Below are 13454 nucleotides of genomic sequence, written 5' to 3'. Positions count from 1 at the left end.
GTCAACCTATGAATTAAGCAGGATACTGTCTCAGTGCTACTTTGAGTGCAAACTAGGAACGAAAGGATGGAATATACAATATAAAGTACTCGAATGGTTAATAATGATTGCAAAACAAAATATATATAAGCACAAATATACAATATAATATAAAGGTTAATAATGATAGCAAGAAAGAATATATGCAATGCACGAATATACAATATACTCGAACGGTTACTAATGATAGCAAGAAAGAATATATGCAAGTCACGAATATACAATGTACTCGAACGGATAATAATGATAGCAAGAGAGAATATATGCAAGGCACCAATATACAATATACTCGAATGGTTAATAACGATAGCAAGAAAGAATATATGCAAGGCACCAATATACAATATACTCGAATGGTTAATAATGATAGCTTGAAAGAATATATGCAAGGCACAAATAAACAATATACTCGAATGGTTAATAATGATAGCTTGAAAGAATATATGCAAGGCACGAATAAACAATATACTCGAATGGTTAATAATGATAGCTTGAAAGAATATATGCAAGGCACAAATAAACAATATACTCGAATGGTTAATAATGATAGCTTGAAAGAATATATGCAAGGCACGAATAAACAATATACTCGAATGGTTAATAATGATAGCAAGAAAGAATATTTGCAAGGCACGAATATACAATATACTCGAATGGTTAATAATGATAGCTTGAAAGAATATATGCAAGGCACGAATAAACAATATACTCGAATGGTTAATAATGATAGCGAGAAAGAATATATGCAAGTCACGAATATACAATGTACTCGAACGGATGATAATGATAGCAAGAAAGAATATATGCAATGCACGAATATACAATATTCTCGAATGGTTAATAACGATAGCAAGAAAGAATATATGCAAGGCACGAATATCCAATATACTCGAACGGATAATAATGATAGCAAGAGAGAATATATGCAAGGCACCAATATACAATATACTCGAATGGTTAATAACGATAGCAAGAAAGAATATATGCAAGGCACGAATAAACAATATACTCGAATGGTTAATAATGATAGCTTGAAAGAATATATGCAAGGCACAAATAAACAATATACTCGAATGGTTAATAATGATAGCTTGAAAGAATATATGCAAGGCACGAATAAACAATATACTCGAATGGTTAATAATGATAGCAAGAAAGAATATATACAAGGCACGAATAAACAATATACTCGAACGGATAATAATGATAACAAGAAAGAATATATGCAATGCACGAATATACAATATCCTCGAACGGTTAATAATGATAGCAAGAAAGAATATATGCAAGGCACGAATAAACAATATACTCGAACGGATAATAATGATAGCAAGAAAGAATATATGCAAGGCACCAATATACAATATACTCGAATGGTTAATAATGATAGCAAGAAAGAATATATGCAAGGCACGATTATATGATATATTCGATGGTTAATAATGATAGCAAGAACATATATATATAAGACACGAATAAACAATAAACTCGAACGATTAATAATGATAGCAAGAAAAAATAAACACAAGGCACCGTTTACATTAAAACGTTTATTTACAGAACAAATTGCACATACTCCACATGAAATCTACCTTCCGATAATGCCACCGGTGTTTACACCTCCGCTACCGGAAGTGCCCTCAGTCCTGAAATAATAAAAATGTTCCTCAACAGTATAACAATAGTTTTTGATTGTATATTTTCAGGAAATGTTACACATGTAACTAAAAAAACACATAACGTGAGGGTTCTCATAATACAGCAGTTGATTTTCCTTTTTGGTTTCTATAACACCAAATACTTTACTATGATGAAACAAAACATGCCTTTAGTTTTCATTTGTAGTATTTCTTGGGCATCACCGGCGTATATGTTTATTCATAGAGCTAAATAAGTTGGGTGAGGTTTAGCTTGCAGGGTACCCAAAATGGAACATCTGATCACGTGGGTCAATTAATGAAAATAACTAACTGCATTAAACTATTTTCTTTTGCTACATTTCATAAACAAAGATGACACTTTCTGATAAATTTTAGTCATTTCTTTTCAAGATATCCATTTCAAAACATTTTCGTTATAGTAAATGTATAGGATATTGACGTTGTTGCACCGTACCCTTTACATGTATGAGATAGGCAAAGTTTGCCCCATTCGCCTAAAACCATGAAAATTTTGGCGTAGACTAAATACCATTCATCTGTATTGCAAAATATAATGCTGCATCATATATGTCAAATTATTCAATTTGGGGTACCGTTGCATTTTTGGTACACCCTCGTTATTTATTAATTCAGACAACTGCAGCACATAAAACTCTGACGCATAAAGTAAATACATGTATTAATCATACATGAAATTAAATACATGTATTAATCATATATGAAATTAAATACATGTATTAATCATACATGAAATTAAATACATGTATTCATACAAGTGTAAACCATACAATTACCTTATGTCTATATATAACAACAGAAATACATGGTTCTGTAACACACAACTGAATACAATTAAATACATGGATATGTTCAAATCTAATACATACAATACAAACATGTGTGTATTTTTATACATACATGTACAAATGAAATGCGTGTATCTGACACACATATAACCGAATTACATGTATCTGTAGTACAAACATATGAAATGCATACATCTATAATACACACAAGTGTAATAATGTTTCCATAACACATGAAACTTAAAAACATGCATAAATAATACATATATAACTGAACTTCATGTATATAACACATAACTGAAACTTATACGTACATAAAATTTAATACGTGCATGTATAACTAAAATACATAATAAGGTTCAGAAAGCAGGCTTAACTTCTGATAAGCTTATCTCCAAAACAAATAGAGTTATTCTGACCTTTGGCACCGTTACGTAGGGTTATATGTAAGTGTGATGCGGTGACTTGATAAAGGCAATCTGTCAAATACATAGGACCAAATGTCTATGGTATGTTGAAATTAACCAACAAGTGTCACGTTGTCACACATATCGATGGTAAAGGATCATGATCAATGTACACCAATGTCATCATGTTCTGTATTTTGAATGTAAAGTCTAAACAAGTGCCATGATGTCATATGTATTGAATGTCATGTCAGTCTTTAAAATCATCATAGTTCCTGTATATTTAAAATCAATGTCATGACATGTTTACACTATTGCATACACGTATCACGTTGTCATGTATATTAAATCTTAAGGTCAAGAAGTATTTTCGAATATCGTGGTGGTTTCTATAATGAATGTCAATGTCGTCTTAGACACAGATAATTAAAAGTATCTCTTGTATACTTTAATATTTACATTTGCATGTCATTTTCACTAGCTAATCGATTTGAAAGCAGTGTCGTTTATGGGACTTTAAATCCCATGCACCACGAGACACAATTCTTAACACAGACCGGAACTACAAAAGCCAATGTACACACACATGGCGGCCGCTCGCAGGGCATTGAGACTTGACAAGGTAATTGGAAATGTGTAAAGATAATTGAGAACATATCTAAAGAATACTTTTAATTCAACAACAACAACAAAAAACTCCAAAGATCTGCACTATCGCACAACATGCACATCGGTTGAAATAACAGATGAAAACAATTTTTACACTCATTCAATTTATCAGAAGTATCGCCTGTTACACTATACTGATCTTACCATGACAAAATAAAACGATCTTCTAAAATTTTCCTTCGATTTGCCCGATTCTTTTGGTGGTGATTTTTGTATCTAGCAGGGATAAAACTTTAACAACTATCAATTTGGCAAACATTGATTTTGATCCAATCGACACGAATGCAAGCTCATACAAAATCTTACAATATTTGAATGATCAAGCCGACACCATATTGTGCTAGCGCGCATACTTATGTTTGGTTGCAAAGCTGTGCCAATCAAATAGATCATAAATGCCATACAAAAAAAGTTCAGTGCTTTAATGCCAATGTCATAATTGTTTTCAGTGTACTCTTCTTTATTCGCTGTGAATGTCGTGTCAAGTTTAAACCATTGTTAACATGTCACGTATCATTGAATGTCAACGCCCTTACGTCTATAACAGGGCCATCGTGTAACTAACTTTGAATGTCTACGCCCTGAAGTCTATACCAGGGCCATCGTGTAACTTACATTGATTGTCAACGCCATGAAGTCTATACCAGGGCCATCGTTTAACCAACTTTGAATGTCTACGCCCTGAAGTCTATACCAGGGCCATTGTGTAATTTACATTGAATGTCAACGCCCTTAAGTCTATACCAGGGCCATTGTGTAACTAACTTTGAATGACTACGCCCTGAAGTCTATACCAGGGCCATAGTGAAACTAACCTTGATTGTCAACGCCATGAAGGCTATACCAGGGCCATCGTGTAACTTACATTGATTGTCAACGCCATGAAGTCTATACCAGGGCCATCGTTTAACTTACCTTGATTGTCAACGCCATGAAGTCTATACCAGGGCCGTCGTGTAAATTACATCGAATGTCAACGCCCTGAAGTCTATACCAGGGCCGTCGTGTATCTTACCTTGAATGTCAACGCTCTGAAGTCTATACCAGGGCCATTGTGTAATTTACATTGAATGTCAACGCCCTGAAGTCTATTCCAGGGCAATCGTGTAACTTACCTTGATTGTCAACGCCATGAAGTCTATACAAGGGTCATCGTGTAACTTACCTTGATTGTCAACTCCATGAAGTCTATACCAGGGTCATCGTGTAACTTACCTTGAATGTCAACGCTCTGAAGTCTATACCAGGGCCGTCGTGTATATTACATCGAATGTCAACGCCCTGAAGTCTATACCAGGGCCGTCATGTATCTTACCTTGAATGTCAACGCTCTGAAGTCTATACCAGGGCCATTGTGTAACTTACATTGAATGTCAACGCCCTTACGTCTATACCAGGGCCATCGTTTATCTTACATTGAATGTCAACGCCTTGAAGTCTACACCAGAGCCATCGTGTAACTTACCTTGAATGTCAACGCCCTGAAGTCTATACCAGAGCCATCGTGTAACCTACCTTGAATGTCAACGCTCTGAAGTCTATACCAGGGCCATCGTGTAACTTACTTTGAATGTCAACGCCCTGAAGTCTATACCAGGGCCATCGTGTAACTTACCTTGATTGTCAACGCCATGAAGTCTATACCAGGGCCATCGTGTAACTTACCTTGATTGTCAACTCCATGAAGTCTATACCAGGGTCATCGTGTAACTTACCTTGAATGTCAACGCTCTGAAGTCTATACCAGGGCCGTCGTGTATATTACATCGAATGTCAACGCCCTGAAGTCTATACCAGGGCCGTCGTGTATCTTACCTTGAATGTCAACGCTCTGAAGTCTATACCAGGGCCATTGTGTAATTTACATTGAATGTCAACGCCCTGAAGTCTATACCAGGGCCATCGTGTAACTTACCTTGATTGTCAACGCCATGAAGTCTATACCAGGGCCATCGTGTAACTTACCTTGATTGTCAACTCCATGAAGTCTATACCAGGGTCATCGTGTAACTTACCTTGAATGTCAACGCTCTGAAGTCTATACCAGGGCCGTCGTGTATATTACATCGAATGTCAACGCCCTGAAGTCTATACCAGGGCCGTCGTGTATCTTACCTTGAATGTCAACGCTCTGAAGTCTATACCAGGGCCATTGTGTAATTTACATTGAATGTCAACGCCCTGAAGTCTATACCAGGGCCATCGTGTAACTTACCTTGATTGTCAACGCCATGAAGTCTATACCAGGGCCATCGTGTAACTTACCTTGATTGTCAACTCCATGAAGTCTATACCAGGGTCATCGTGTAACTTACCTTGAATGTCAACGCTCTGAAGTCTATACCAGGGCCGTCGTGTATATTACATCGAATGTCAACGCCCTGAAGTCTATACCAGGGCCGTCGTGTATCTTACCTTGAATGTCAACGCTCTGAAGTCTATACCAGGGCCATTGTGTAATTTACATTGAATGTCAACGCCCTGAAGTCTATACCAGGGCCATCGTGTAACTTACCTTGATTGTCAACGCCATGAAGTCTATACCAGGGCCATCGTGTAACTTACCTTGATTGTCAACTCCATGAAGTCTATACCAGGGTCATCGTGTAACTTACCTTGAATGTCAACGCTCTGAAGTCTATACCAGGGCCGTCGTGTATATTACATCGAATGTCAACGCCCTGAAGTCTATACCAGGGCCGTCGTGTATCTTACCTTGAATGTCAACGCTCTGAAGTCTATACCAGGGCCATTGTGTAATTTACATTGAATGTCAACGCCCTGAAGTCTATACCAGGGCCATCGTGTAACTTACCTTGATTGTCAACGCCATGAAGTCTATACCAGGGCCATCGTGTAACTTACCTTGATTGTCAACTCCATGAAGTCTATACCAGGGTCATCGTGTAACTTACCTTGAATGTCAACGCTCTGAAGTCTATACCAGGGCCGTCGTGTATATTACATCGAATGTCAACGCCCTGAAGTCTATACCAGGGCCGTCGTGTATCTTACCTTGAATGTCAACGCTCTGAAGTCTATACCAGGGCCATTGTGTAATTTACATTGAATGTCAACGCCCTGAAGTCTATACCAGGGCCATCGTGTAACTTACCTTGATTGTCAACGCCATGAAGTCTATACCAGGGCCATCGTGTAACTTACCTTGATTGTCAACTCCATGAAGTCTATACCAGGGTCATCGTGTAACTTACCTTGAATGTCAACGCTCTGAAGTCTATACCAGGGCCGTCGTGTATATTACATCGAATGTCAACGCCCTGAAGTCTATACCAGGGCCGTCGTGTATCTTACCTTGAATGTCAACGCTCTGAAGTCTATACCAGGGCCATTGTGTAATTTACATTGAATGTCAACGCCCTGAAGTCTATACCAGGGCCATCGTGTAACTTACCTTGATTGTCAACGCCATGAAGTCTATACCAGGGCCATCGTGTAACTTACCTTGATTGTCAACTCCATGAAGTCTATACCAGGGTCATCGTGTAACTTACCTTGAATGTCAACGCTCTGAAGTCTATACCAGGGCCGTCGTGTATATTACATCGAATGTCAACGCCCTGAAGTCTATACCAGGGCCGTCGTGTATCTTACCTTGAATGTCAACGCTCTGAAGTCTATACCAGGGCCATTGTGTAATTTACATTGAATGTCAACGCCCTGAAGTCTATACCAGGGCCATCGTGTAACTTACCTTGATTGTCAACGCCATGAAGTCTATACCAGGGCCATCGTGTAACTTACCTTGATTGTCAACTCCATGAAGTCTATACCAGGGTCATCGTGTAACTTACCTTGAATGTCAACGCTCTGAAGTCTATACCAGGGCCGTCGTGTATATTACATCGAATGTCAACGCCCTGAAGTCTATACCAGGGCCGTCGTGTATCTTACCTTGAATGTCAACGCTCTGAAGTCTATACCAGGGCCATTGTGTAATTTACATTGAATGTCAACGCCCTGAAGTCTATACCAGGGCCATCGTGTAACTTACCTTGATTGTCAACGCCATGAAGTCTATACCAGGGCCATCGTGTAACTTACCTTGATTGTCAACTCCATGAAGTCTATACCAGGGTCATCGTGTAACTTACCTTGAATGTCAACGCTCTGAAGTCTATACCAGGGCCGTCGTGTATATTACATCGAATGTCAACGCCCTGAAGTCTATACCAGGGCCGTCGTGTATCTTACCTTGAATGTCAACGCTCTGAAGTCTATACCAGGGCCATTGTGTAATTTACATTGAATGTCAACGCCCTGAAGTCTATACCAGGGCCATCGTGTAACTTACCTTGATTGTCAACGCCATGAAGTCTATACCAGGGCCATCGTGTAACTTACCTTGATTGTCAACTCCATGAAGTCTATACCAGGGTCATCGTGTAACTTACCTTGAATGTCAACGCTCTGAAGTCTATACCAGGGCCGTCGTGTATATTACATCGAATGTCAACGCCCTGAAGTCTATACCAGGGCCGTCGTGTATCTTACCTTGAATGTCAACGCTCTGAAGTCTATACCAGGGCCATTGTGTAATTTACATTGAATGTCAACGCCCTGAAGTCTATACCAGGGCCATCGTGTAACTTACCTTGATTGTCAACGCCATGAAGTCTATACCAGGGCCATCGTGTAACTTACCTTGATTGTCAACTCCATGAAGTCTATACCAGGGTCATCGTGTAACTTACCTTGAATGTCAACGCTCTGAAGTCTATACCAGGGCCGTCGTGTATATTACATCGAATGTCAACGCCCTGAAGTCTATACCAGGGCCGTCGTGTATCTTACCTTGAATGTCAACGCTCTGAAGTCTATACCAGGGCCATTGTGTAATTTACATTGAATGTCAACGCCCTGAAGTCTATACCAGGGCCATCGTGTAACTTACCTTGATTGTCAACGCCATGAAGTCTATACCAGGGCCATCGTGTAACTTACCTTGATTGTCAACTCCATGAAGTCTATACCAGGGTCATCGTGTAACTTACCTTGAATGTCAACGCTCTGAAGTCTATACCAGGGCCGTCGTGTATATTACATCGAATGTCAACGCCCTGAAGTCTATACCAGGGCCGTCGTGTATCTTACCTTGAATGTCAACGCTCTGAAGTCTATACCAGGGCCATTGTGTAATTTACATTGAATGTCAACGCCCTGAAGTCTATACCAGGGCCATCGTGTAACTTACCTTGATTGTCAACGCCATGAAGTCTATACCAGGGCCATCGTGTAACTTACCTTGATTGTCAACTCCATGAAGTCTATACCAGGGTCATCGTGTAACTTACCTTGAATGTCAACGCTCTGAAGTCTATACCAGGGCCGTCGTGTATATTACATCGAATGTCAACGCCCTGAAGTCTATACCAGGGCCGTCGTGTATCTTACCTTGAATGTCAACGCTCTGAAGTCTATACCAGGGCCATTGTGTAATTTACATTGAATGTCAACGCCCTGAAGTCTATACCAGGGCCATCGTGTAACTTACCTTGATTGTCAACGCCATGAAGTCTATACCAGGGCCATCGTGTAACTTACCTTGATTGTCAACTCCATGAAGTCTATACCAGGGTCATCGTGTAACTTACCTTGAATGTCAACGCTCTGAAGTCTATACCAGGGCCGTCGTGTATATTACATCGAATGTCAACGCCCTGAAGTCTATACCAGGGCCGTCGTGTATCTTACCTTGAATGTCAACGCTCTGAAGTCTATACCAGGGCCATTGTGTAATTTACATTGAATGTCAACGCCCTGAAGTCTATACCAGGGCCATCGTGTAACTTACCTTGATTGTCAACGCCATGAAGTCTATACCAGGGCCATCGTGTAACTTACCTTGATTGTCAACTCCATGAAGTCTATACCAGGGTCATCGTGTAACTTACCTTGAATGTCAACGCTCTGAAGTCTATACCAGGGCCGTCGTGTATATTACATCGAATGTCAACGCCCTGAAGTCTATACCAGGGCCGTCGTGTATCTTACCTTGAATGTCAACGCTCTGAAGTCTATACCAGGGCCATTGTGTAATTTACATTGAATGTCAACGCCCTGAAGTCTATACCAGGGCCATCGTGTAACTTACCTTGATTGTCAACGCCATGAAGTCTATACCAGGGCCATCGTGTAACTTACCTTGATTGTCAACTCCATGAAGTCTATACCAGGGTCATCGTGTAACTTACCTTGAATGTCAACGCTCTGAAGTCTATACCAGGGCCGTCGTGTATATTACATCGAATGTCAACGCCCTGAAGTCTATACCAGGGCCGTCGTGTATCTTACCTTGAATGTCAACGCTCTGAAGTCTATACCAGGGCCATTGTGTAATTTACATTGAATGTCAACGCCCTGAAGTCTATACCAGGGCCATCGTGTAAATTACCTTGATTGTCAACGCCATGAAGTCTATACCAGGGTCATCGTGTAACTTACATTGAATAGCAACGCCCTGAAGTCTACATCAGGGCCGTCGTGTATCTTACATTGAATGTCATCGCCCTGAAGTCTATACCAGGGCCATCTAGTAAATTACCTTGATTGTCAACGCCATGAAGTCTATACCAGGGTCATCGTGTAACTTACATTGAATAGCAACGCCCTGAAGTCTGAATCAGGGCCGTCGTGTATCTTACATTGAATGTCAACGCCCTAAAGTCAATACCAGGGCCATCGTGTAACTTACTTTGAATGTCAACGCCCTAAAGTCAATACCAGGTCAATCGTGTAACTTACTTTGAATGTCAACGCCCTAAAGTCAATACCAGGGCAATCGTGAAACTTACCTTGAATATCAACGCCCTGCAGTCTATACCAGGGCCGTCGTTTAACTTACCTTGAATGTCAACGCCCTAAAGTCAATACCAGGGCAATCTTGTAACTTACCTTGAATGTCAACTCCCTAAAGTCAATACCAGGGCAATCGTGTAACTTACTTTGAATGTTAACGCCCTAAAGTCAATACCAGGGCAATCGTGAAACTTACCTTGAATGTCAACGCCCTGCAGTCTATACCAGGGCCGTCGTGAAACTTACATTGAATAGCAACGCCCTGAAGTCTATACCAGGGCCATTGTGTAATTTACATTGAATGTCAACGCCCTGAAGTCTACATCAGGGTCATCGTTTAACTAACCTTGTATGTCAACGCTCCGAAGTCAAAACCAGTGCCATCGTGTAACTTACATGGAATGTCAATATCCTGATGTCTATACCAGAGCAGTTGTGTAACTTACATTGAATGTCAACATACGGATGTCTATACAAAGGCAATCGTGTTTCTTACCTTGAATGTCAACGCCCTGACATCTATACCAGGGCAATCGTGTCAGGTTTATTGAATGTCAAGGTCACAAGAAAGTCTATAATAGGGCCATCGTGTCACGTATATTGAATGTCAAGGTCATGTCAAGTATATACTTGGGCACTTTGTCACCTACATTAAATATCAATGTCAGATATCCCCCTGTCACGGTGTCATGGGTATTGCATTTCGAAATCTTGACAAATGCCGTTATGCAGAACACCCACAAGGACAGTAAGAAAACATGACACCCTCACGAGTATTACATATTCTTACTCTATTTCACAGAGGAAGTTCTGTTTCCGTTCACACGAGTTATCATTCCAGTTGTACTTCTCATGGTGAAGGAGGTCCATACAATCTTCTCCGCGTTTTCCTAAACTGTTTGGTTCTCCCGGATACCATTTTTGGAACGTCTGTGACTTAATTGGTGTCCCGTCGTCCGCCCATATCCATTCTCCTTCTATTAGTAGGTCTGTCCCATCAACCCACACGCCATCCGATGCGGCTGGATAAGTACATAGAAAAGCGTGCACTTAGAACGACGGACATAACAGTACACTAGGGAATCTTCAGACGGACAACTTTCTGTTGGAAACTTTGAGGATTCTTTAATATATGATTGAATAAATCGTAAATGCAGTTGCCCTGTATCTACATCAGTATGAAATTGATTTTTAAGGATCCCCATACCACTTCCAAAATCTGTAAACATTCGTCTTCCCTGCATTGCTATTGCATTTGATATATCATTTCAGAAAAGAAAACCGTACCTTGCGGGACATTTTATAAAGATTCGAACCCTGGACTATCGTTCTAACCGATTGAGCAACCTGGTCAGCGGAAGTGTTCTTGCCCAACTGTGCTACAGTAATAGCCTAACGGAAGTTAAAGGGAGGTTACTGTTAATAGGAAAAACTACAGCGCAGCTGGGCAGGGATCCATAATTAAAATGTAGGATTAAAATCAATCCTTTTAACATTTATGATGATATGACACACAGTTCCCTCTAAACATATTCGATTATGCGAGGAAGCGCATCTTAGAAGAATATCTATAATCATATATGTTAAAAAGAGGCATTTTAAATATTCATATTTCTGAATGGTTTCTTTTCGATTATGAAACATTTGGATTTGAAATAAAGTATTTAACTAAATGGTGGAGCAGCCGTTTTTGCAGAAACAAAGTAATGTATTCTATGGTTGCCATTTTTGTCAGCCCTTAAACGTCAATCAGAAAAACCAGTCGGGAGATTTTAAAACAATTTGAATTTAAATTTATGCAGTGATTGATCCCAACTACGCTTACAATATGACGGAAAGATGTAAATATTTACGTATACTAGTATTTGTTGCAACTGGTTTAAAACAAGATTTTACTTTGTAGGGTTATCTAAGGGCGGTACAGCAGAAAGGTGAATATAGGCTTGATTACGTTTTAAACCGTTTACTAACAATATATCTTAAGTAACTAAAAAGTATGTATAGTCATTCAATAGATTGTTTACTTACCCGGGTGCCATTCTCTTCTGAGTAACCCTTCAATGAAAGTCTGCTCCCGTTCTGTCTCGATAACAGCCAATTTGCTTTCAAACAGTTCGCAATAGGTCTGGTAAGGGGAAAAGTTGTACACATCTTACTAACATATTGCTATAAACATGTATTTATTTAAAAGGTTTTTTTCTAGGGACTGTACGAAATATAAAGATATACAGAATATATAGAAGTATAGAAAACACAATTTTACGAGAAGATTTTGTGGTTCATAAAATTCTTCATAAAGTATAAGGTTAACACAGGAATTGGTCGATGTGATGTTAAATGGTAGTCTCACCAAAGATTCTGCCCAGGTGGCAAGGACGCTGGAGAAAAACTTGTAGCAGGAGTCGTCGTGTCTGGTATAACCGTTAGGACATTCGCCAAGGACTGGAAAAGAGAAAAATACACACAGAGTTGTTTTTACATTTCACGTGGTCGTCATCAATAAAATAACAAAATATGTAGTATCAAAGTAGATATTTACAACTAATGAATATAAATTACAAACCTGACGCGACAAAAATGAAAATCAAACAAACAGAAATCCTGTTAGCCATTTTTGTTTGTGAGCTCTAGAACTGCACGCAGAGACTACGGGATAGTCAGGCAGCTGTCTAAGACAGGAAGGCGTGGGTATGGAAGCCAAAACGCACCACCTGAAGATGAGTTACATAGAGAACATTTTTCAGATTTATTGATTTTAAGGTAATGTGAACGAATTTATTCTAGCGATAATTGACATTGTTCTGTTTTGCTGTTATATGCTTGATCGCCAATTTCCTTTACGGTTGTTCACCTACTTTATTTTTTCATTTTTTATTATGTACTAGCAATATATTCATGATTTCGTTTTATGCTAATGTCAGAGTATCTGTCCATTTCAAAATTTAGGTTTGAAAAATGTATAAAATGATTTTTATAAAACTTTTTGAAAACAATGTACGAGAGTGAAAGTTCTATTTTACCCAGTGTGACATCTGACGTTATCCCCAAAATGG

General features: G+C 39.3%; 1 protein-coding gene across 1 annotated transcript; it reads right to left on the bottom strand.

Annotated features, from left to right (window-relative positions):
- Positions 1-1571: 1571 nt before the first annotated feature.
- LOC110447047 (perlucin-like) lies at positions 1572-13081 on the bottom strand. Its single transcript, XM_021492462.1, has 5 exons — positions 12965-13081; positions 12752-12843; positions 12430-12526; positions 11192-11423; positions 1572-1685 (listed from the first exon to the last, which is right to left on the bottom strand). The coding sequence occupies exons 1-5, from the start codon at positions 13011-13013 to the stop codon at positions 1628-1630; spliced, it is 528 nt and encodes a 175-aa protein (XP_021348137.1). The 5' UTR covers positions 13014-13081; the 3' UTR covers positions 1572-1627.
- Between the last annotated feature and the right edge of the window lie 373 nt (positions 13082-13454).

The sequence above is a fragment of the Mizuhopecten yessoensis genome, unplaced genomic scaffold, assembly GCF_002113885.1.
Source record: "Mizuhopecten yessoensis strain PY_sf001 unplaced genomic scaffold, ASM211388v2 scaffold3135, whole genome shotgun sequence".
Classification (NCBI taxonomy): domain Eukaryota; kingdom Metazoa; phylum Mollusca; class Bivalvia; order Pectinida; family Pectinidae; genus Mizuhopecten; species Mizuhopecten yessoensis.
This window is presented reverse-complemented; position numbering and strand designations above follow the sequence as displayed.